The following is a 25,841-nucleotide window of genomic DNA, read 5'->3' on the forward strand; positions in this document are numbered from 1 at the left end:
ACTGACAAAGAAAACAAAACAAAAAAAAACAGAACTAAAATTCACAACGGAGAGCAGAACAGCCATGACAGAGTGGGCTACCACCATGTATGTGTACTCTATGTAGTGCGGTGTGTTAATGGTTAAAAATGCTTAACGTCCGAGCGTATTTTGCCTCATTTCTTAAAGCATACACACGTGTGATCCATTCAGACCTGAAAATGTCTCCTCTTTCTGTGCAAAAATATAACAAGACTCAAAATCTGGAGCAAATTTACAGTCGACAGCAAAAGAAGCTAAATATTCCAAAAAAGATTTTCTTCTATTTTTTTTTTTTCCTTTTGAACTTGTTTTAAGAAAATATGAGCGCTAAACTAGGGTCATTAGAATAAGCAAAAATAAACTACAGAGCAATAGGGTATGAAAATAGTTCAATTCCCCCCCCCTCCTCCGGACAAACATAGATGACGCGATGAAGGATTTGTGGCTACTTATTCAAGCAGGAGCTCCCTTCAATCACTGACCAAAACAGAAAAAAAAAGAACCAAAAACCCCAAAACATTCAACTCTAAAGTTCAAGAGACAGCTTGACGTAAAGATTGCACGTTATTCTGGGAACATGGGAAAAGACGAGCGTGACAGGGAGAGAACACGAGAGAAGGGAGGCAGCAGACACGGAAGACGACTGACAGATGGAGGCGAGAAACAGGAGAGACGAGAGGAGGGCGACGGGAAAAGGGGGGGGGGGTTAAAAAGAGCGATTTTGCTTTGAAGACAACGGAACACAGAGCGAACAAGAATGACGACACAACAAACTAAGATAGGAGCGTGACCGACTTAAACGGATTAAATGAGGTATTGCACAGATTAATTTAAAAAAAAAAAAGCATGAAGGCAACAAACATGTACAGCAAGTTGATGGAACATTTACATTTATAAATTTGAAATTAAAGATTTCCTTTTAGAAAGACAAGAACCGATTTTAGTGTCATAATCATCTGGGGGTTGAGGAGGGGAAAGGAAAACAAAAGTGGCTAGTCCTCCCATTCGTCATCGTCCTCAAAGTCCTCGTCGTCTTCGTCGTCGTCGTCCTCATCTGCGGAGGAGAGGAGGAGACATTACACATCTCGGGTCACTTTAAAGGACTATTTCGGGGCAGAGAGAAGCTTCCTCAACCTGAAGGCTTACGATAGAAACGAGAAATCACAAGGTTGTTTGAGACGGAGGAGGAAGTGGTGAGAGTTTATATTTTGGCAACAAAGTTCCATCTGACCCGCGGGAGCTGACGTAAAGTCTCGAGATTTGATGTTGAGCTGACAAACTCGGCGTCTGCTCTATTTTTGGAGGGTGAAGCCATGAGGTGAACCTTCTGAAAGCAGAGCAAATGTGCTGCTGTCTGAAATGAAACCTGACTCGATGTCTACTTCTTTCCAGTGTGATCAACAGATTGGTGGTAAAGGTGAAATGACAACGTTGACTCATGAGGGTGACAAAGTATTGTTAGAAAACACACGTTGCAGAATGAAAAAGAATCTTGATGTCCCTGCTCAAGTAGCAGTTACAAGAGGTGCAGTAATTCCTAGATTCCATGATGCAACTTTTAAGCGTTGGATTATGACGTGATTTAAAATTTGAAAGTAGATGTGAGGGTAGCTCCGAAACTGGAAGGAGGATACTTCTGTGAACAGTGAATAATAAAAGAAATTAAAGCTGCAAGCAGCGTTGTTAGGGCCTGAGCCCCCGCGCGGCCTACGGCCGCGTCCTTGACACCGGCCCGAATCCAACGGTGTAATCGGCAAATCCCTAGGCCTTGTAGTTTAGAAGATACGAGCCTCAGTGCGCTGCACAGTGTGAGTGCAGAGCTGAGAGCTGGCCCTTTAAGAGCCCCTCCCTTCTCTGCTCGCTCTCTGCCATCTCTGTCAGAGTGGAGAGCAGAGGAGGATTTGGCAGTTTTACTGACAAACACAGTCATAACTCTGCATATGTTGGTCAAAAGTGTAATGTAAAGAAATCAGTTCGTAGAGTTTTTTTCTCAGGAATTCAATGGTGTGTTTTCTGAAGGTGTGAGTGTTTTAGTTTAGAAGCTACAAGTGTTTGTTTGAGAGTATGTACATGAGGGCAGAGAAGTGCCAATTGTGGTTTCCATGACTACAGTAAACAAATCTCTGCCATCTCTGTCAGAGCTGAGAGCAGAGCTGAGAGCAGAGCTGCCAGCTGGCCCATTAAGAACCCCTCCCCCGCTGCACTTTCTTTGATCTGTGCTAGAGTGGAGAGAGTGGAGGATTAAGAGAAATGTAGTGTGTAAAAGCTGAATAACTCGGCCTACGTTGGTGGAAAGTAACACAAAATACCATATTTTTGTAGGGATTTTTGTCAGGAATACAGTGATATGTTTTTAAAAGCTGTGCGATGTATGGTATAGACGTGAGAAGCATTTGTTCGAGAGTATGTACCATGAGAGGACACGGCCTCCCCATTGACTTCCATTGTAAGCGTGAAACGTGTCTCCCCCACTTTGAGGGCTTATAAAATCCGAACCGAGCGCGTAGTATATTATTCTTACTGAACTTTTAATCAGCACAGTTGGGAGAGTAATGTGTGAAAGTTTGGAAGCCCTGGCATTTACGGTTTAGGAGGAGATAGATTTTGTTCGGGGAGTAAAAAAAGTCCTGATTTTGACAGTTTTGTCCAATTTGTGGACATTCTGTTGGAGATAGGTGAGGGGTCAGAGTGTAAGAATTGTTCGTCTTGATGAGACGAGTCCAACGGTGTTGGTCCCATGTCTGTGGGAGTTTTGTGTGAGGAGTTATAGTGCGCGAAATTAAAAAAAATTATCTTTTTTTTGTGTGGCTCCCTAGGTGGCGCTATAGACTTTTGTGGCGTTTTTGTTTTTGATTAGTGAATGTTGAGACATACCGAACGATTGTGCCGAAATTCAGCGAATTTCATGCATGTTCAGGGGGTCAAATTAGATTATGCGCGTTATGCGCATTATGCGCATATAGCGCGCACTCATTGAGAGCAAGAACAGTATAATACCAGGTTTTGAATGGGTGTGTATGTGAAAACTGGCTCCGGGCCGTCTGACCCAGTTGCCTCATGGGTGTTGGGGGGGCCTGGGACACTGTTTAGTGTGTGTTTTTAGTGTTTTTAGTGCTGCTAATGTGTTGCTCTGCCGAGCAAACATAATAGGGTCTTCGCCAGAAGTACCTTCTGGCTCAGGCCCTAAAAAATAATTTGGGGTATATTTATCTGAGGGCGGCACGGTGGCGCAGTGGTCAGCACTGTCGCCTCACAGCAAGAAGGTTCAGGGTTTTTAGCCTCAAGCACAGGATCTTTCTGTGTGGAATCTCCATGTTCTCCTGTTCCTGTGTGGGTTCTCTCTGGTACTCCAGCTTCCTCCCACAGTCCAAAGACATCAAGAGGGGACGAGGCTGATTGATACTCTAAATTGACTGTAGGTGTGACTGTGAGTGTGAATGGTTGTCTGTCTCTATGTGTTGGTCCTGTGATGGACTGGTGACCTGTCCAGGGTGAACCACGCCTCTCACCCGTTGACACTGAGATAGGCTCCAGCCCCCCCCCCCCCACCCCCAAGACCCTTAACAGGATAAGCAGAAGAAAATGGCTGGAGATTTATCTGAGAGCATAAACTTAGTACATAAACACAATGGGATTATTACTATTAGGTTCAATTAAATTCCACATGAAGGGTTTCTCCAGTGATGTAACAGTAACTAAGATGGTGGAGGCTCACTGAAGCTGGATTGAGCGTGTACCTGACGAGTGAATAGCCTTGCTCCTCTTCTGCATCACCTCCATCAAAGCCCCTACGATGCCTGCTGATGGGGCCACAGAGGAAGGCGCCGAGTCGATACTCTCATCCCTCTGCAGAGAAGAACAGCCAGAGTCAGGATACAGGTGAATGAGTTAGGAGGTGAGTGGAACGTTACCAGTACGTACAGATTTCAGTTGGATTCCTTGTCTGATTTGGTCCAGAAGCGCATCTCTGCCCGTGCTGGACACCGGCCTCTCTTTCTGCTCCACCTTCTTCAGCTGGGTTCCTTCTCTGATCTGGCTCAGCAGCGCTGACTTCCCTGGCACGCCGTCCCCTCCGTTAGTGTCCATGGACAGCGGAGGAGCGGGAGGTGGAGGGCCGGGCGGTGGTGGAGGTGGAGGGGGAGGAGGTGCTGATCCAGTGCTGGATGGCAGTGAGACTGATGGGGGAGGAGGTGGCGGAGGAGGCGCCACGGGAATTGAGGCATGGGCCGGCGGAGGGGGAGGCGGGAGAGAGCCTCGGCTAGGCGGAGGAGGCGGCGGAGCGGTCATGCCTGGTCGGGATGGAGGGGGAGGTGGGGGCGCAGAGATGGGAGCTCTGGAAGGTGGAGGAGGCGGTGGGGCACCTCTGCCACGGGCGGGAGGAGGGGGAGGAGGGGCAGAGCCGTGGTGTGGGGGAGGAGGAGGAGGAGGGCCGCCTCTGGATGGAGGCGGGGGAGGAGCTGGAGAGAGAGAAGTCAAAAGGTTAATATAGAGTAATAAACATCATCAAGAGTTGACAAGTGAGTCATCCAAGTGCTTCATTACATTCAGGAAAGGTTCTGAAGGTCACTGCTACGTTTCCCAATTCTTCCTCATGTTAATGCATCATGCAGTTACACAATTAATCCACAGGGGGCAGCCTTTTCACTCCAAACTGTGTGATGCAAGTAATTTGTCAGCACCTGTATCCATTCCAACTTCCTAAGAGCCAGCTACGGAATCATGCCGAGTTCCAAATAAAGACTCCAGATAAAATGAGGGAGTCTCTTTATCTATGCGTATGTTCTTTCTCTTTCCTCAAAAAAAAACAAAAACAAAAACAAAAACCCAAAACAACAAAAAAAACATTTATCCAAAGTAGTCTGAAGTATTCAAATGAGCATTCTTCATATTATGGATAAAGCTCTTCTCCTGTTAGAATTGCAATCCGCTGCAAACTCTTCATCCCATAAATATCACAAGAGAGGTGCACTCTAAATTTCGGGGGGGGCGGGGGGGGGCTCGTTGGGACACCTAATAAAAGAGGCATTTCTGTTTGTTTGTCGTTGACTAGCTCAGTATCAGCTGAGAGCAGCCGTCGGCCTGCTCCATCCACACATCATGTTTCGAAAGTTTACTGCAAAACGGTGTTAAAAAAAGCATCAATTCACATGCAAAGTGTTAAAATATGTCAAACCAGAGAGTTTCAAAGTGTAGCGTCATGTAATGCTAATACAGAGGTTATACAGCAAAGACGTGATTGCCATGTGAAATGCAGTAGGTCTGTTAAACATTTTGATGCAGCTTGGAGTTATTTTGTCACACTGATCCAGAGTCAGATAAGGGGAAAATCTGATTCCTCGACACCCACCCCACCAAAAAAAAAAAAACAACAACAACAACAACAACAGACAGAGCCCAACAGATGGCTCATTTTACTGGTCAGCTTGGGTGTACTTGTTGGGCCGATTTAAGTACATATTTTGCTGACGTTGTTTACGTATCAACGTCGAAATCTTTTGCTCGCAAAAACTGAGTGTCGATCTAACAACAGCGCACATTTCAATAACTGTAAAAAAAAAAAAAAGTCACACTGTGGTTGAATTCTTATCATGTCAGAGTGTAATTCTGCATGCACGTCATGAGCTATCACAGCAGGTCATGCACAGAAACCTACCGCTCCATCTGGGCGGACCTGGGGATAAAATCACCACACTAGTTAGCTTGTTTTAAACTGGCCCTCTAAACGCTGAAAAACAGGTGCATAGGCCACATTTCACAACAGTGTAGCTCAACATTTTTCATATGATTTCCAGATTTACTGCTACTGTATCAGTAAACAGGACTTTTAGTTGTTAGCGTGCCTGACCTTGTCTCCGTAGCTCATTTTTGACAGCTTCTACGCCTCCTTTCTTCTCAATAAAGTCGTAGATGACCTTGGAGGTCTCCTTGTCCTTTAGCTGAGCCTCAGAGATGCCACACATATCGAACAGGTTCTTCAGCTCAGGGTCCAAGTTATTTAACTGGAAAGAGAATACACAGGAAGATGCATCTAATCAAAACACTTAACAATGGATGTGTGTGAGATCTGGGACTTCAGAATACACACACACACACAAACACACACACACACCCACACACAAACACAAACAAACACACCCACACACAAACACAAACACACACACACACACACACACCCACACACACAGTCAGGCCTTGCATGACAGCCATGCTGCTACCATCTGGTGGTGTGGGGTGGTATTACAAGTTTTGCCACTGTTGAAGTAGTAAAGCCACTGAAGCCATAGTTTCAATAATTAAGTTTTTCTAATAAAAATTCTACTTTTTTCGCCAGCTACAAATGCATTTCTCTTTCTACTTCAATATTGCCATTACTTCCTAATTCTTGGTCAAGTGTCAATGTGAGAGCTAACTGGTGCCAAAAAGGATAACTCGCAGCATAGATTTGGCCCACTAGATGTAAAATAATAATAATAGTCTGATAATTGAATGAATTAAAGAGTAAAAATTTTGACCATATTTGCCGTTTTCTTTTTTTGTGAGGTAACATTACTCTACCAGTTCTCCATTAGGTATCCTCGGGTTTATCAAGACTGGCCCACCAAGAGAAAAAGTTCGGGTAGGCTTGGCTTAAACTCGACGAAGAAAGGAAAACTTTCAATTGTGGAACTTTGCAGTGTTTTATCTACAATGATTATGGGTCGAGGACGGATTAAGAATATAAAATAAGCCGCCTGCTCATTTAGGCTCCGTCTTTAAGAGAGGGGATTAGAGAGGTGATCGAGCTTCATTTGAATGATGTCGACCATTCAAATCAATTTAAGTCCTTGAAAGCATTAACTTCTGAAGGCAAATCATCTGAAATTCATCTTCTTTTTCATGCAGAGACACAGCAAGTCCCCTGACCTGCATAATCTCATACTCGTCATCCAGCGTTCAGCATAATTACTGATGCTTTTTGGGAAAGAGTCCACGGATTATGGAGGCGCAGGTTTGATTCTCTTCCCTCTCAAATCTCCTTGTGTAACCCGACTGATGACTTGGCAGAGCAGCAAAGCTTCATAGTAAATATGAAAAATCTGTCCGTTGGTGGTTTGGACTGACACACAGATCAACTATGACCCGTTGGTGTCCAGTCGGACATATTAAAACGGGCTGTGACATGTACTTACGTCAAAGCCTGTGTTTGGATCCCACCCTACATGCCCGATGTGCCTGCGAGACAAAACAAAAGGGGTAGCGCATGAGATCATGCAAAAGATCAAATTCCCCAGAAAGAAGAGGGACACAAGCGAAGGTCTTCACTGAAAACACTGGAGTCTGAATAAAGACCGCCCTCCCACATATTCACACGCCCTCAAGATGATGTTCAAGGACCAGACTTCGGGGATAATATATTGCCTGGGAAACACGATGACAGTAAACCAGAAGATAAACGGAGATGTGACGTTTCTCTTCACTCACCTTTATGAACTGAAATAGAAAGTGTACAACTACATGATCCTCGAAAAGTATTTGCATGCATAACGACATCGATAATTACAGAAGCTGGGGTTCATGTGCGTTTTTTCCGATCAATTCTCATAATCTTTTCGTTCCGATGAGGACAATTCTCATGACTGTATATATCGTCTGAAACTATAAATTGACCGGTTTATATTAACTGAAATTAATGAGAAACTACGTGGTTTTACACGACACGGATACGTGTTAAAGCAGGTCAATATCAAATTGAAAGGATTTGTGCGTCAACCTTGAACCATAGATTTTGAGGTCACCGTAAAGGACAAGAATCCAAAATTCCATGACTTCTCTGTGACCGTATGGACCCAGACACTTACTGGAAGTTGCTTGGTGTGCCAATGTCGGCCTTGGTCAACCTCTTCTTCTTCCCTTTGCTTTTCTTCTCCCTCTTGGGGAAGCTGGAGTGCACGATGTTGTTCACCTGAGAGCTGTTATGGAAACGCTGAAGATTGCTGACCTCTGGGTTTTTAATGTCAACGGTGGCCATGGGCAACGTCGGGCCTGGAAAAGGATTCAAACACTTGAGTTAGACACGTTACACAGTACTGATGAAGAAGAGTAGCCACAGGAGATTATGGTGACAAAACGTGGTCGTGAGGTTTCCAACTACATACTTCCAGAGAGACTTTTTTTTTTTTTTAATGGAGTCCAACGAAAACACAAAAAACGCTGCAGACTGAAATTCAATCATGGGCTCAACAGTATTCGGTTATGTGATCTATTATCTAACAGCTGTTATGTATCCCACCTGCTTCAGAGAGAACTGGGGATTTCTCTTCGAAATGACAGAACTAATTAAAGTGCACAGCTGTTAGTAAGCAAAGCCTCATTCCCAAAGATGTAAAACGTCTCGGAGATGGAGAGGAATAAGAGCGAGTGGTTGAACTTGTTCGGTCAGTGTGGTTAAATGCCATCACCAACAACATTTTCACATTTATTCTCAACTGACTTCACCTTCACAGACGTATTTCCAAATCATATTAACTTAACTATATCACAAAGCAGTTTTTATTCTGTGTGTGGTACATAATAGTTAAGACTAGCATGTGTCTATGTGGTCGTATCATGCTGAGTATACATTTCTTTCTTTTTTTTTTTTAACTACAAAGATGATTATACCCAAGCATGACATTATCACTCATTATGAAGGAAACAGCAAACATGCTATCACATTAGCTTCCTCACACCTTCAGCCAAACAACAAGAGGTCACACCGCTGTTGGAAAAAAAAACCAGACAAGTTAATGCACCAAGTATCGATTTGTTTTCCTCCTCTAACGTTATTTTGAGTTAGGCCATGGATGTATCACCCTAACACTGTTTCAGTGGTTCCCATCAGTCTCTCAGAGGTAGCACATACCTTTAAAACTGGGACTCTTTGGCGTTTTGCTCGGTAAAGGTGACGCCGATCGACTGCGCCGCCTTCGCACCTTGTCCCAAATACACCCGCTGTCTCTCGCTCTGCAGCTGGTCATACTGACATCAAGGAGCATTTTACTGAACAAGTTGCGAGCTCGCTGCTCTTCGGGGTAAACGGAGAGCTGAGCGGTGGTGTCGCAAAGAGATGGGTAAAGCTCATCTTGAGGGAGAACCAAGCAGTGTAAAGACGACAGGCAGCTACCTGAGCCTAAACCTCCACCCAATACTGTCGCTCCACTGCCTTCACACCCAAGTTCTTCAGTGGGGGCAGACAAGAAGGTAGTGCAGAACATCATGGTAACTGCAAGCTGCTGCAGGGCATGGGCAGTATGGCGGGAGCCAGCTCAGGTAGATACGCTGAGAAAAAAACCTAGTTTAAAAGTATTTGAATGCAGTTTTGTGGCTTCCAAACCACCAGGCAGATCTGATGTACTCAGTTGTACTCAAGACGGAAATGTGGAACAAAATATGGTGGACACGCAACATATCCAAGAGGTTCCCCTCCCAGGTAAAGGCCACCTCTGCTTGATTAAGAATCGATTCCAGCCCCCCCAAACCCCCCCCCCCCCCCAAAAAAAACAAGCCTTCTGTTTTGCTGAAACCCAAAGACAAGACAGTCAAGAAGGTGCCAAAGGTTCAACCAAAACACCAAGTGGAGATGGTGCAACAATCTGGCTTCATCGATGTAATATCCTCATCAGACATCTGGCAGTGTTGACCCGTACACTGCCTGAGTTGTGGAAGCAGATGTCCAGCAGCATCACCGGAAGAGACGAGAGCCAGCCAGCCTTTTTCAAGCCAAACTGCCTCCATTCACATCACTTCCATTACAGCCGCTGTTTTTCTTCTATTCAAATGATTCACTCAGTTTCCCTGTAAAGCATACAGGCATCTCTTCTCAAATACTAATGTTCTACCCCGCCACCCCCATCACTTTGCATCCCAGCAGGACGCGCTGTTAGATTGTCACGCTTGGATTGGCTCACCGGGGCCACATCTCCACCCACATCTACTGGCATCTCCTCCCTTTCCCTTCACAACACACGAATGGGTATAATCCCGGCAAATTATTCTGGGATTTATTGCTGGACTTTACGTAATTTATAAACCCCAGTTCATGCCTAATCCTGCATTAATCTCAGGGGTTTCTACGACCTGATGAATCTATGGGGAGAGAGAGAGTGAGAGAGACAGAGAGAGAGACAGAGAGAGAGAGAGACAAATGAAGACTTGACTTGAAGTGTTAGAGGATGAAGGGTAGATGAGGACTATTGATCGGGAGGAAAAACAGTTTAGACTAACATCAGCAGTGACGCAACCCAAACTGTCTCTCCAGACGAATGGAGACATAAATAACATGGATAACTTCCTTCATACAAGAAGAACGCAGCGTGTGTCACAAATCCAAGACAGAAACTGAAGCACAATTTGGTGCATCATTATAATTATTATAATATGATAAACATTTCATCCTTTTTTTTGCTGAAGGATTTTGAAGGAAGACATCTTGAAAAGACACCAACATATTCTTAGGATACCAAGTACAGAGCATCTGACCACGTGCTACACAAAGACAAAAAAAAAAAGAAGTCCTACTCCATTATATGCTCCGCATCTGAGCTTATTTGCATCACCTGTGCAGTTACGACCTCGGACTGACTGCATACACACATACAAAGACTCATCAACACGCCAGCTGGGTCAAATGATGTGACATGTCAATCTAAAATCAGTTCTCTTGCATCTACACCAGGGGTGGGCAATCCTGTGCCATGGAGGGCCGTGTGTATGCAGGTTTCCCTTCCAACCAAACACTTTAACAGGTGATTCCACTGATTAACACTCTTCTGTGGCTGAAGGTGTGTTAATCAGTGGAATCACCTGTTAAAGTGTTTGGTTGGAAGGGAAACCTGCATACACACGGCCCTCCATGGCACAGGGTTGCCCACCCCTGATCTACACCTACGTCGTAATGCCTCTAAAACAAATGTGTGCATATCCAGAAATTAATTCCATCTGTTTCAATGATCAGGCCATATTGAACACTCCAGAAAGGCTATGAAGAGCACAGTGAAGCTTCTGTTGTTCTGTGTGTGTGTGTGTGTGTGTGTGTAGTGCACTATTACAAGCACTGAAAAACCTAAATCTGTGAACAATACGGCTCGCTCGCTCTGCGTTATCAAAATTGGAAGCCAAAACAGCATCAGAACAACGAGAAATGATTAGTTAATTGGAGTGTGTGTGTGTGTGCATGTGTGTGTGTGTGTGAATGATGTGTACTAGGATACGGAAGAGATTTGTTTCTCCACATTGTCATTTTTTTAGAAGTGCTACGGTAAAGAGAGGAGTGGGATGAAGGTGGTGGTGGTGGTGGTGGTGGTGGGGGGGGGGGCTAAACCAATTGCAGCTGTGTCCCAGTTCCATGCTAATTGAATACATACCAATTTTGCAGTTAGTACACAAAAACAAAAGTGTGCTTTACCGTGATTTCGTGCTAAGGTACATAACGTTAAAACTGTGACTTCAGAAAACCACTGATACTCAAAAACACAAAGACGGACAGCAGAATGTTTCGGAGCGACACGCATTTACAGCGCACTAAAATGTGCTGTTCTTTTTTTTTAATCTCCATACTGGCTACACATATTTAAGGTTTTCACAGCATTCTTAAAACCTACTTAGTCTAAGAATGCGCTTTGAAATGGGTCATATATTCCTAAAATATGTAAATGCATTTTTTTTTTTAAAGGTGTTCCTGTTCTAATCTTTTTTTCTTAATTCCATCATGATGGATACCAGAATGTGAAAAGTGTGCTGCTACTTAAAAATGCCAAGTGACACAAAACCCTGAATTCTCCTACACCCCATCCTGCACACCAAGCAGACTACCAGCCTCTTGTTTGACGCTTGCTGTCTCTTAACATCTGAATTTATTGGCAGAAAACAGTGGAAAACATACCATTTGGAGGGTCGCGTCTCTTCTCTGTGAACACACAGACACATGAAATCATTACAATCCTGTGCTAAGTGGAGGACTGTGTTAGTGAGAAGTGAAAAGTGTGAGTGCGTCAGAAAAGAGGAGGGTTTAGGACTCGGCGGGGTTGTGCATTTGCTGCACGAAGTGGAAAGTTATTTGGAAAAATTACCAACCAGACTTCGTTGGAGATGTAAATATACATACACAGACAAGGCAACAAATCCTACAATTTAAGGAGCAAAGCACTAAACTCCCGAGGATGTTACAAAGCGCGGAATTAGATGTAATGGATCAAAACACACACACACACACACACACACACACACACACACACACACACACTAAATACTGATGTTGCCCTTTGGACTGAGGTCAAACAGACGAGGAAGCCTTGTTAAGGTGAGGCACCCGGTGAGGGGTTGAAGCGGGAAAGAAGATGAAAAGTAGGATCCATTTGATGGGTCACGAAGGAAACGACCAGCAGGAGAGGAAGCAAGAGAAAGTTGGAAAGTCTTCCTGGAGCACATGACTACAAGGTCTCATGAGTGACGACAAGTCATAGAATTAAGAAGTGTTAGCGTTCAACGGCTCAGTTCGAGTGGATGAACACGACCACAAATGAACGTGAGCTCATTTCCTTGAATAGATCAGATGGAGGGTTTGTTATTTTGAAGGTCTGACATACTGAAGTCAATTTGCAAGGCTTGTTCTAAAATTAATTTAAAGCACGCATTTTAAGGTAAAATATCAATGTTCTGAGAGCTTTGCATGGATTTTAGTCGGCCACACGAATCACCATTTTCAATTCATGACAAGATGCTTTGCAGTCATTCTCCCAGCTGTTCATTCCTAGGTCCTGCTCATTTCAACCTGAGGCTGTAGTGCCCCCCTTAGGCCAGTGAGCAGTGGTTTACTAGCGCCAGAGTATGTCATTGTAATACAGGAGGGGTGTGATGTGGACAAAATCACACATATCACTACACAAATAAGCTTATAGCATGATACAGTATTTGTTCATTGCATTCAATTAAAGAATGAGCTTCCCGTCGAACTATTTTCTTCTTCTCCTTGTCATTAAAAACAACGTTATTCTCCATGATTTGTGCAACCATGCCAGGATACTGCTATGATTTGCAACATATCCGCTCCAGAACATACAGTAGCTCTGCCGTTCTTGTAAAATCTCTGCTGGACACATTTTGTCACATGGCCCAAACCTGTTGTGATGCATCCTGTCCTTCCTGTTTTTGCTTATTAAAAACAATTACGAGACCGTAAAGATGACTTTGAAGATGACTATTAGGAAATGTGTCACTCACACAGCAAGAAAGAATGTGTGACCATTAAGCTGAGTTTTTTTTTTTAATCAATGATGATCAGGATCTACTGGAGAGGAGTTGTTTTTTTTTTTGGGGGGGGGGGGGGTGTTATGTGCAGTTACAGTCTCAGAGACCTGAGAAGATATCCCAGTAGACAAGCAGAGGAAGAACAGATGGAATAGTAAACAAAACCAGGCAAAATAAATAAATAAAAAATAAATAAAAAAGAGGTTTAAAGACAGATTTAGGTAAAGAAAAGCAAAGTTTTGCATGCACCATCAATCCAGGACCAATCGCATTTTTTTCCCCCATAAATTGAAATGTAGACTTTTTTTTTTGCCCAGTTTTGTGTGATTAAGCACCGTAAACGTGACAAGCTTAGAAATGTACTTGATCTGGGGTTGACGAACCAGTTTGGGATTAATTTACTTACTGCACAGAATACACAGGGGCATATTTGAACTACAAACAAGAGCCTTTAAAGCAACAGTGCATCATATTTTCATATAAATGAGCATCCCTCCCATTCAAACGAGTTCTCATAATACTCATTCACGCCTGGTAAATCTCCAGGCATTTCACAGGGGTTTGGGTATGTTGTAACATTCCTGCACTGCTGCTGCTGCTACTGAGAGAATGCATACTGAGCATGCTCTGCAAAGACACATGCTGGCCAAGCTAGCGACCACCGGTTAGCCCTCTGCTAACTTGAGAGAGGTTGAAATATTCAGTGGCTCTTCTGGACTTTCCAAATGTTACTGGAACAAATCGATCAAAGTCTGATGGTCAAACGAGTTTTTCTGGGGTGGTTGAGTGTGACTATCAAAACAATTAATCCACTGTTTTACAGCAGAAACTGTAGAGATGGTGTAGCTTTTTGGTTGCACGTTTCAGTAGCTGTAACTCACTGCCAGAAGATGAAGACGAATGATCTGGACTATGAATTTGAATAAAAAAAATTTTTAAAAAAGAGAGACAAAAGACAACGATGCTTAAAACAAACACGGTCATATTGCACTACTGTGGCCAGATTATTTCAAACACAAGATTAATTTGCTAAGCCTGTCATGTTTTCAGTGGGCTGTATCAGTCAGTAAGTCCAGAGGTGAGTCAACAGCTGGAGTGAGCTGGTACCAGTTTTCCTCTGTCTTCTCCCCAGTAGCTCTGTCACCTGACCACGGAAACGTTTGGCCTCCTCCTCACTGGCAAAGTTCAGGCCCACTTGAGACATCTGTGTGAACAAAGTGGTACAAAGCTTAAGTGGGTGAAATTCAAAGGGAGGCGCACTGATTGGCAGGTTATGTAACAGCCTGACGAGCCCTCTAACTACACAACAATATATCAATGACTGACTCATGAGGGGCAGAATATTCTTGCATGTGTCGCGGCATCAAAATGTTAGTTTTTTCTCTCTCTACACAGTGAACACTCAGGAGCCTTATCGCCACAATCTGTCATCCCACATACCTCATGGTCTGCTGGAGTCTGAGCCAATGTACCCAGCAACATTATTGCTCCGAAATAAAAAAAAAAGGCTTGCCACATAAAATGCTTAAGATATGACATAAAACAAAGATCCGGTTCTAGAGGATGGGAAGGCTTAGCTTTAAAAATAAAAGGCCTTCACATCTTTTGGAGAGTAAAGCCACTGCTTCTCCATGTCGAGAGGAGTCAGTTGCAGTGGTTTGGGCATCTGGTGAGGATGCCTCCTGGACGCCTCCCTCGGGAGGTTTTCCAGGCATGTCTTACCGGGAGGAGGCCCCGGAGCCGGCCCAGGACACGCTGGAGGGATTATATCTATCGGCTGGCCTGGGAACGCCTCGGGATTCCCCCGAAAGAGCTGGTGGAAGTGGCTGGGGAGAGGACAGCCTGGGCTTCCTTGCTGAGGCTGCTGCCGCCACGACCCGGACCGACCCAATAAGCGGAAGATGGCGACAGCAACATCTTTTGGAAGGCAGAGCCGGCACACGCGCTCCTCTGTTTCTAGTATTTTGCATTGCAATTACATTTTTGATGCAGCAGACCAAGACTGACGTGTACATTGTGGACAGCTGATTCTGTTTCAAATTTAAAGTACATGTACTTTTACACCTGACAGCAAAATTTTGGACACATTATGAGCGTTTGTGCAATCTAGTTCATTTTGATTACAGAAAGCATGGCGTGGGCAGCCATATTTAATGGTTTTACAGTTAAGGACACTCTAAAATGTCAGTGTCAGCTTGACCCTTGACCTATCAGCAAACCACCTGCTTGCTGACCATCCCACAGTGGCAGCAGTGGAGGGTCAACAGGCGAGCAGACCAGCGATCAGCCACGTTTAACAACATATTATGCAGCTGTTCTGAATGTATCCGAATGCACTGTGGGACAAGTTGACCTTTGTTTAAACTTTTATTCCTTTCTTTTTCCTTTTTCTTTTTTAAATAAATCAAATGAAAAATCTACGGTATGGCAAACAGTGGTAAAATTCAAGGAGAGATAAAAGCTAGGAGCTGACTTCACTGTGCAGAGAGCTGCGTTTTCCAAAAAAGATGAAAGAAAACAAATCAAAATCCGGTGAATCAAAAGTAGGAAAAAAAATAAAGAAAAGAAAAAAGAAGGTGATGGGACATTTGGTGTTCGACTCACATCTCCAGAGAATGTGATGAAATACGCTCTGGAGAGATACAAGCTGAAGTTGTTGTACAGCTCCTGTTCAAACATCATCTTGCCGTCCTGTGGAAAAACAAACCATGAAGAATAAGAAATCAATTCGATTGGTTAGTTAAATTCAAACACAACATTCCAGACATGCATAAATGTCATTAAAACATTATCAATGGTTGTAGTTCATTAAATGTTTTCATTCCCATGGATTCCACTAAGTACCATATAAAATAAAACTCTACTGAGAGTGTTGAAGGGTGGTACACCACCGCTGGGTATTCATGTACCATTAGCGGCGTGTGTTTACCTACCCTGATGTCAAAGACTCTGATGAAATACGATCGCTGGGGGTTGTCTTTAATCAGACAGGCTACCCCACAACATCTCTTGTTCCAGGTGGAGTTTCTATCTGCTGTGAACACCTGGACCACTGCTGACGACAACGTCTGGAGGGAGAGGGAGAGAGAAAGAGAGAAGCAGTCAAGCCTTTTCTGTGGGGCTTAATAGATGGTGCATTGTTTATGTGGTTTTCCAGTGGTCACACAAATGGAATGGGCAAAAGAAGGCAATAAATAATGCGAATCACTGCGAAGGATCCTAAGAAAAGTCTGGCATGTGTTCTTAAACTGAAGAATAGTCAACGCCCAATGATGAATCTTGAGTCCTTGTAAACTAAAAAAAAAAAAGAGCATGTCAGCTTTTCCTAACAAGCAGGCCATAAACGGGCAGTAGACTGCACACCCAAGTAAGGCAAAAAAAGGACTAGAAACAATGAGCCTTGCTCCATAAATTCATCCTCCCATGACTTTTTAGCCTCAGTTTAGTCTTACGACAGGAAGCAAAGGCTGACGGGTCTAAGTAACTCTTTACTCCTGCCATCCAATACTGAAGTCTTGAGTGATCGCCGGTAACCAGCCGTAGCTCCGTCAGTGGAGCAAAGTGTGCATGTGGATGTGGGTGGGTGCGATTCATCTATGGGAGATGATAATTCCCTCCGGTGGGTGGCCTGTGGATGATTCCCATGCTCGAGTGGTGAGCCCATCCACATATCAAAAGGATAATAACGTACGTACCATGAACTTTCCATCAGAGTACTGCTGAGCTGCTTTGGTACCTGCTGCTGTCACTTAAGTACTGAATCTTAAATCATAAGAGCTCTTGAGAAAAAAAAAAAAAGGGGGGGGGGCGCTGGATAAAAATACACTCCAGCGGCAGATGATTAAATGGAGGATTTTTTTTCTTTTTAATATGTTGATGCTCATCAGAGTTACGCAGATCCCTGTGACATATCCTAAGACTGTGTGTTGGTGACTGTGGGACCCAAATCACTAAGTTTTCAGAAAAGAATCCATCCAGCCAATCATTTTCTACACCTTGTATCAGTTGAGGGTACAGGGGGGGGGTTGGAGGCTATCCTGGGAGTGAGGATCGAATCAGCGACCCCTTGGTTGCTGGATGGCCACTCTACCTCCAAGCCATGCTGCCCCCACAGAAAAGAATCCATCAATGTCAAATGCCTCATAAGCAGACAAATGATTGCACTGTATAAAAGTGTCAGGGGCCAGTCAGACTACCAAGATGAAATATTTCACTGACACAGACCACAACTGGAACAGACAGACAGACATCGGTGATTATAATTAACGACAGAAAGTCACAGACACGAGCCCCTCTAATTGTGCTGGCCAGTGAAGCAAACACACCTATGATCAGACTTCCTCTTGCTTTTACAGGCAGCTGCTGATGTTTTCTCACAATGTGGAGTCCAGGATCATGTAGAGATGAAAGCCAGAGCATCAAGACGGGAAATGCCTTTGAACTTTGAACTGAGTACTTCCAGGAATGAGTGCAATCACTCACATAAGTAGTGTTTAATGTAATTCTAACGCAAAACATTTCGCGGTCTCCCCATAAATCATCGGCAGGTAATGGAAATTTTATAACATTGTTTGTTTTACTCCAATAAAATGCAATTATAGTTATTAAGGATGCAGTAATGCACATTCATCATGGTGGCCCCCTGCTCTGAAAGACCCCAATATTGAGAAGATGTTGACAGATATGTTCTCCAGTGCAGCTGGATGCCCTGCAGTCTGTCCTCACCTTATGGTTTTAGACTGTTTGAGGAGTAGCTTAACCAGCATCACCACTTCAAATATTGATAGAAGAAACAACCACTGGCAACAGTACCTGACACTTGATAGTAGTACCTTGATGTTTTGGACAACGAAAACTGCAACCCAGGATCCAACACATGTTCCTGTGATTTAAGCGCATGTACAGGGTTTTTTTTTTTTTTTTTGTCGTCGTCGTTGTGAATCATTGACACTAAATGATTCTGCAGACAGGATGCAAGACAGTTCTTAGTCTTGTCTGACAAGCCTCAGAAATACTGTATTTACCAAATGCTTCTCAATGCGGTTTAATCCCAAAACGCGAGCAGGACTGGAGAGTCACACACCTCCATCAAGATATGCAAGAGCTTATAATCTATTCCGTTAGGATGTTTTAGCCTTTGGAGCTGTAAGTGAACAACTAATAAACAGCATTGTGGCTACATCACATGACGAACATTAGGCGGCAAACAAGCACGGCCTCCATGAGCAAACACGACGACACGAGCACATGCAGCACAACTGTTTCGTCATGGTCAGCGTTTGTGACTCGGTATGAATGAATCTTCTCTCCCTCCAACTTGGCTGAATTCATCCGTTTTGAATTATTGAGTTTCAAACATAAAGCAAGCTCTCAGTATTGCTTAATTTAATTACTTTGCAATACAATATTTGTATAATCCACTGCATGTGCTTTACTACTCAATTGAATTAGACTTCAAATATGTCCTCAGAGGGGTCATTTGGTTTTCAGCACTTCATGTACAAGATATGATTATTCTTGCATGATGCCTATTGAATATTCTGGCTTTGATAGGAGGTGCAAAAGCTTAAAATAATGGGAAGACTGCATTTTTGGAAAAAAAATCTCTTTTATACTCATGGCGTCCAGGCTGGGAGGCCCTGGGGTTTCTTCTGCACATGGAGTACTGATTGTTCCTGACAGGGCCAAATGCCGCAGGAAGTGGAGCCCTGACTATGGCATCATCAAAACACACTCAATAACACACTCACACAAATAAATTCTCTTGTTCTCAAATGAGCACCCATGCAGTTACAACCGCAATCTTTATCCTTCACAAACAGGGCGAGGAGGCCAGCAAGCAGGCTAGCTAGCACCAGTGTGCACACGGAGATTTTATCACCATGATGCTGAGTTACGGCTGAACCATCTTGATTCATACCTCTGCGATACTCAACTGATTTACAGCTGCATCCAAACAAAGGCTTCTACTTACTCCCTCAAAAAACGAGGAGAAAAACTAAACAAGCTTGAACAACTTAACGAATGATCTGACTGTGTGAGAAAAAAGTTGCGAGGACCAAAATAATCACATGAAAAGCCCCATGGATGGCAGTGAGAAGATGAGGAGAACTATACTAAACTTAAAACAACATTGTTTACTTTTGGAATGCATTTAATCATGTCTGTTTCCCGAATCACGCTAAACCCATCATGTGATTGAAGATTTGGTTGTATCGCCCTGCTCAGTCAGAGGTCGCTTTCACACCTTTCTTTCTGTGGCCGCGGCGCAGTTCAGAGGAGAAGTTGCCGCTAATTCGAATGTTTTGGATTTGTTCTGGTTTACGTTCACGCTGTCATTCTGTCAAGTTCATCAAACACAGTAGACAAACGTCAGAAAAGCTCACGTCCTGTCCTCCATGTGGCTTCAAATCACAGAAAGACCTTTCAGTCAGAGCCTTTCAACTTTTTATTTCCTGAATCTGTACATTAGTAACATCGTGAACCTGCTCACTTTCTACTCTTGCAATTATATCCCTGTTCTCCTTTTAACTTTTTTATTCCCCTTTCTGTTGCACATTTAAAAACCGCCCACCCTTCCTCGCCCCTCTTTCCTTCCCATCTCACAGCATGTGGAAGCCAGTTAAATTAGAAAGGTTTTTTTGTTCACTTCCTGTATTTCGTCTGTTTCCTTACACACCTCAGCAGAACATCACATGAATCACATGGAAGTAGACAGGGTTCTGACGTGTTCAGGAGGACCATGGTCCGGACCAAACAACTGGACTACAGTCAGGGAGACACATATAGTCCAGACCAAAGAAGGCAGGTGTGAAAGGGCTGTGAGTAGTACTCACATTTTGCTTTATGTGGGAGAAACTAGAGATCAAACTATGTTCCATGTTGACCACCAATTTGGACTTTTTGGAATAGAAACAGACAAACTAGAAGGTGAGTTTGGAAATGGAAGAACAGAAAATCAGAAAAAAGGGTGAAATAAAGAAAAGAAGGAATCATGTTCCACTTCTCCAGCACAAATCACTGGAGGAGGCTGACCACGGGACTTCCTGTAGGACAGGACTGCTGATCAGGCAGTCTGTATTCGCGCGCACACACGCACGCACGCGCACACACACACACGCACACACACACACACACAGTCAATTGGACCCCTTCCACCTTTTTACCCAGCCAGACAGTGTTGCTGATGGTAAAAACAGCACAAGGAATACCAATGAGTAAAGCAAATGAGGGTGTGTTTAAAGGTGTGTCTCTGTCTTTCTCTGTGCACGTGTGATTCAACCGAAGCAAGCGTGTAATATTTAGTGAGTCATAAATTATAAATCAAGGTCAAAGCGTGATAGCTGCAACAAATGGATGTGTATCTTATTCATTTCCTCATCTGTGCTCTGTTGCAAAAAAACAAATTGAAAAAAAAGCTGCAGAATGCACCAGTCACTTCCAGGTTTAGTCCATATCCCACTCAGGAAGTAAATTTCCCATTTAATTCCTGAATTGACGTTTCAGCAAATTCTTTATACAAAGAGTTTTAAAGATGAAATCAAGCCAAAGGCTATATTTCATCGAGCACAAAAACGATGGAAGGAAAGCCGAGAAAAAGGCAAAGGTAAAAGACTGTGTACACAATCGTCAAAGGAGTAAAGGAACTACTCATCCCACAAGTCCTTGCAAACATAATTTCACATTTCATAACCAGCTGACATTTTGTAGCTGCTAACTGACTTGTAACTGATGTCAGTGAATATATAATATAAACATATTCATATTGTTTCCAACAGAAGTGCAAAATATCATGTTTCTGCAGCCTCCTTCTCCAGCCAACTTCCTCTGAAATGTTTGCAGGAATACAGGAAACTCAAAATTCCACGGTAAAGCACACTCCATCAATCAGAGCTCTTGCTGATGCACTTGGATTGTGGGTTGTGTTGTGTTTCTTGATGACAGTGCTATCAAAACCTGTTTTCCTTGAAACAAGAGTGATATCAGGGACGTATGATTGGATTTCCCCCCCGTGAAATCAGATATGCAGAGATGATACAAAATTGACAGATTTAACACGAGAGAAAAGATATCAACTTCCTCTTCCTCCCTCCAACAACTAAAGATGTACTACTTTTGAAAAACTAGCCAGAATACAAACCGGCGTTTTATAGCCAGAATATATCAGGTCTTATCCAGCTGTCCATGGCAAACTAGGGACCTGTGGCTGAGTGAAAGACAACAGCACAAAGTGAGGTGACTATGTGATTCTTCTATTTTCTGCATATTAAGTACATTACTCACTCAGCGAGCTGCTAAATCACTGGTGGGTAATTCTAATTAGATTGGCCAGGGAGGCACACAATGTCTGTCTATTCCAATCCCCCTCTCCCTGTTTTTTCTCACACCCTCCTAAACTCTCTGTGCATGCAAAGACGTGTACAGACACACAAGGGTGCGGGATTGTGAGGAATGTTCCTGATTCCGTTTCTCTGTCATATGCTGAGTGACACCAGCATGCCAAAGAAACAACGTGACGTCTTTTTCTCAAAACAGGTTACAGAGAAACTGAGACACACCCCAGAAACCTATGTGTTCAAGCAAAGGAAGGAGGTGGGACATCCCACATCGAGACCACATATAGGTCCGTCTGAGTGTCATGAGACAGGAAATGTACACTTTCCGAAGCCAAAACACACACACACACACACACACACACACACACACTTCGGTGCTGTTCAGTGAGCTGTACTGACGAAGAGGAAGAGACATTTCCCTGTACCTCCAGCTAACCACAATTACTATGCTCAATTAAAGGAAACTATGATTACTATGGGGAAGTAAGCTGAGGATGTCCATGTGAAAGTCTAAACTGTGAAAGAGAAGCTGATCATTGTGTGAAACTCAAGCTCTGTCAGACTGAATAGATTTCACACCCGACAAATAGAGTCATAATGTCATGAAGACGTAACGCATAACTTAGCACGAGTTAGTAAACAGACACCCAGTTGACTTCAAGGTCTTATCTGGAAATCCAACAGCAATATTCTGGCTGGTATTACTGGGTGACATTCAAGTCTAAAACACTCATCACTGCTAATTTATGAAAACTTTAAAAGCAGAAGAAACTCTTGAAATCCAAAAGAAAACAAATATATCCCTCACCTGGTAAACCTGCTCCAGCCAAAAAGTAGTGGCATGTATGCAGTGGAGCTGTAGCTAGTGCTGCATGAGTAAGCAAATCGCACTGTTAGCATATGCATTGGCAAGTGTATCACTGCAAAAACTGACAAAAAAAAAGACCCCAACACAATTATTAGTTCAAGAAGTGCTGCACAGATATAGAAGAAATGGCTTTACTTTTGAGGGTCAGTTTGGTGGTGCAGTGGTCAGCACTGTCACCTCACAGCAAGAAGGTTCCTGGTTTGAGCCCCGGATCTTTCTGTGTGGAGTCTGCATGTTCTCCCTGTTCCTGTGTGGGTTCTCTCTGGTACTCCAGCTTCCTCCCACAGTCCAAAGACATCAAGAGGGGACGAGGCTGATTGATACTCTAAATTGACCGTAGGTGTGACTGTGAGTGTGAATGGTTGTCTGTCTCTGTGTGTTGGTCCTGTGATGGACTGGTGACCTGTCCAGGGTGAACCCCGCCTCTCGCCCGAAGGCAGCTGGGATAGGTTCCAGCCCCCCCCCGATTCTTAACAGGATAAGCGGTACAAAATGGATGGATGGGCTTTACTTTTGAGAAAAAAAAATTCCCCGAGAGAAGACTTTTTGAAACTTTTTCAACAAAGCCTGCAGCGCCCGCTTCAGCTGAAGATGTTTATCAATTAAAAAAATTGATATGATGGATAGATAGAATTTTATTTATCTTAGACATTTAGGCCATAAATGTCAAGACCATTACAAAAAAAAAACTTTCTCATGCCTTATGAGCTCAAAGTGATGTGTTTATAAAGTTCATGTATCAAAAATACCAAAATTGACATTATTTTGAGTCATAAATGACAAAATAACCAGCAAATCCTGATATTTAGGAGTCTGGAACCAGCAAGAGTTCAATATTTTTTTACTTGGAAAAATATTGGAAAGGAAAAGTAATATTATGAAACAAACTGGCAACAAACTTTCTTTTAATTGATTTATCTGTGAATTATATTAAGCTACCCTTACTAGGACATTCCATTGACTTCCGTTCATGTGGACAACCTGGCCAAAGCCTTCATCCGAACTCTGACCAATCAATGCCTCACCCTAACCTCAATTCACACCTTAATTCTAACTTTAACCAGGAACTCTGGCATTGTGTTGTGCCACACTAGGGCAGGTTCATGGTCCCCACAGGGACTTGAGGTCCTGATAAGGTTGGTGTTTATACCAGAAAAGGTCTGCAATGGATAACAAAAAACAGGTGCATGCACGCACACACACACAGTGTCACACACACACAGCTTAGTGAACTGATACAGACATCCTTTTAGAAACCAACATCCGTGTATGTAAAAACCTGAAAGTAGTAGGCATTTCTGATGTGTCTGATGCATGCTTCTCATTTACACAAAACAGTCACAGTGTGAGACAAAATAGTCTTTTTTAAAAAAAAATTTACACAATCTGTAGAAAGAAGATACTAAACATTTTGACAACTGATTATGCAATAGTGCCTGTGGGAAGCCTACATGAAGTTTTCAGGCCAATGCCCTGCTTCATTTGATGAAGACAATCAAAATTTGGGTGTTGCACTACTGATCCCATGCCAGAGTGGGGCTGAGGTGAGCTGCTGTAAAAAGATAAAGCCACTATGGAAGGCAAAATAAGTCTTTTAAAATTAGTTTAACCTCCTGAAATGGTTCATGAATATTCAGATGTGCTGGCTCCTGCTGACAGGAAAATTTTGAGGATCTACAAGGATGTTAATGTTGCCTCATGATGCAGCTGCAAATGTGAGTGAGCTCGCTGGTCCATAAAAATGAGTCAGCTGAAGTGAATATGTGACAATCATACAATATTGAATCGTGACATAGCACTGGTGGTCTTGTCTGCAGTCATACTGGTGCAGCAGGCTACTCCCTATGACTGGCAAGCCCAGAACATCTCCTGCACTAGGGGGACTTTTTTTCGATAGTCAGCGCTGTCCTCAGCTAAGACTGGTAGGCACATTCTTCTCAGTGGACACACTTCCCGAAAACAACCCAGGTTTGGCTAGGTTATGTAATGCCAGTAATGCATTCCGCTGATTGATTTAACAGCCAAACCCCGGCTGCTAACTCCCCTCTGTTAGTATAGATGCTGAAGTGACGGCAGGGGTGATATCAGGTGTTTCAAGCTTCAACTTGCAGGCCGATGAAGCTAGCATGAATCTTTGATTTTATGACCTAAATGTCAAAGTCCCAAAGGAGACCGCTCTCTCCCAGCCCTCCCTCGTCGCTTAGGCTGTCAAAACAAACCAACCTCTTCGCTCGCAAAATGTTTCTCGGGAAAACATACACACTAGAAAACCGTAAGCCACACAACATCGTTAAGTTGCTCCAAACAGCTAGCTTCATCTCCTGTATCGAGACATAACAACAATGTAGCTGGATTAGCTTGTTTTCTTGAAGCAGCTAAGTTGTCATACAACAATTTGATGAGGGGGGGGAAAAAAACTTACGATGCATTTCCTGCCAAGGTGGTTGAAAAGGGATTCGTTTTCTTGCTGTGTCAGTAGTATCGAACCGACATTAGTTTGCCGTCGTTGCGACGGTGGTCCACTCATTGTCGGTGATCAATTTATAACGTATGCACTGACTCTATATTGGATCCAAAAAGATACATAAACAATCCCGTGGTCATCCGTGGCCTTCCTCCGACCCCGTCACACCGGTTTAGTTTGACCGGGGTGTCCGCAATGTTGTAGTGCCAAAAATGTATACTGTTCAGCAATGCCGTACGAGGTTCCACTACTCTCTAAAATAAGGTCAAATTTTGCAGCGACCGAAAGAGGACGGAAAACGTAAAAACTTTCCTGGGAAGTCCGGTCGCCAGTTCGCCCGCAGTCAGTTCCATCCAACATGGCAGTGTTACGATGAATCCATTATCGGGAAATGGGGGTGACACATTTCCCGGCTGTGTTCCACATAATTAGCAGAAGAGACTCGTTGCACAAAAAACAATTTAAACGTTATACTTCCAATATATCAATATCGAGGCATATCATGGATAAATTTGTGCGGATATCTTTAATTAATAAGATTACAATTTTCATCATATTCTCCATGTCGATGGTTCGGTCCTCCTGTCCGCCCCTGGCTTTTATGACAGGAATGTGTGCAGTGCAGAATGGGAGGAGATAAAAAAATAAGGTGCAAGTTGCCAATACACTGTTCAAGTGCTTCTTTTGAGAGAAATTAAGATGGAATTAATGCAAATCCATGCTAAAAATTACGAATGTAAACCAGATTAAAGTAACCATGGCAATCATAATACCCCTCTTATAATAACACCCAGGTAAAGAGATTAGGGCATACTGTTTACTATGATTTCCTACATGATAAACATTCTCTTGATTGACTGTAATGAAGTGAGCGACTGAGAAGATACAA

At 43.3% G+C, this 25,841-nt stretch overlaps 1 protein-coding gene across 3 annotated transcripts; it reads right to left on the reverse strand.

The window, feature by feature from the left end:
* Positions 1-25,318, reverse strand: LOC147262907 (actin nucleation-promoting factor WASL-like). Of its 3 annotated transcripts, XM_086202193.1 has the most exons (11): positions 24,911-25,318; positions 16,218-16,352; positions 15,889-15,975; positions 14,392-14,488; positions 11,921-11,944; positions 7,860-8,043; positions 7,191-7,233; positions 5,867-6,020; positions 3,943-4,478; positions 3,759-3,867; positions 1-1,075 (listed from the first exon to the last, which is right to left on the reverse strand). In XM_086202193.1, exons 1-11 carry the CDS (start codon positions 25,013-25,015, stop codon positions 1,014-1,016), a joined length of 1,536 nt encoding a protein of 511 aa, XP_086058319.1. In that variant the 5' UTR covers positions 25,016-25,318; the 3' UTR covers positions 1-1,013. The 3 variants fall into 3 exon arrangements, with proteins under 3 accessions (XP_086058319.1, XP_086058320.1, XP_086058321.1); XM_086202194.1 differs by lacking the exon at positions 11,921-11,944; XM_086202195.1 differs by lacking the exons at positions 11,921-11,944; positions 14,392-14,488; positions 15,889-15,975; positions 16,218-16,352; positions 24,911-25,318 and adding an exon at positions 8,903-9,520.
* Positions 25,319-25,841: the final 523 nt, after the last annotated feature.

This window comes from Aulostomus chinensis, chromosome 4 (genome assembly GCF_037954235.1).
Source record: "Aulostomus chinensis isolate RoL2024-O1b breed Wild chromosome 4, RoL_Achi_v1.0, whole genome shotgun sequence".
NCBI classification, from domain to species: Eukaryota; Metazoa; Chordata; class Actinopteri; order Syngnathiformes; family Aulostomidae; genus Aulostomus; species Aulostomus chinensis.

Excerpts from the sequence above, each read along its gene's own strand:
- LOC147262907 (XM_086202193.1), bottom strand. The coding sequence starts at position 25,015 with ATGAGTGGACCACCGTCGCAACGACGGCAAACTAATGTCGGTTCGATA. Across the intron at positions 8,044-11,920 it reads GAGACGCGACCCTCCAAATG|GCCCGACGTTGCCCATGGCC; the intron begins GTATGTTTTCCA and ends ATCCTTTTCCAG. Across the intron at positions 3,868-3,942 it reads AAGGAATCCAACTGAAATCT|AGGGATGAGAGTATCGACTC; the intron begins GTACGTACTGGT and ends TCTTCTCTGCAG.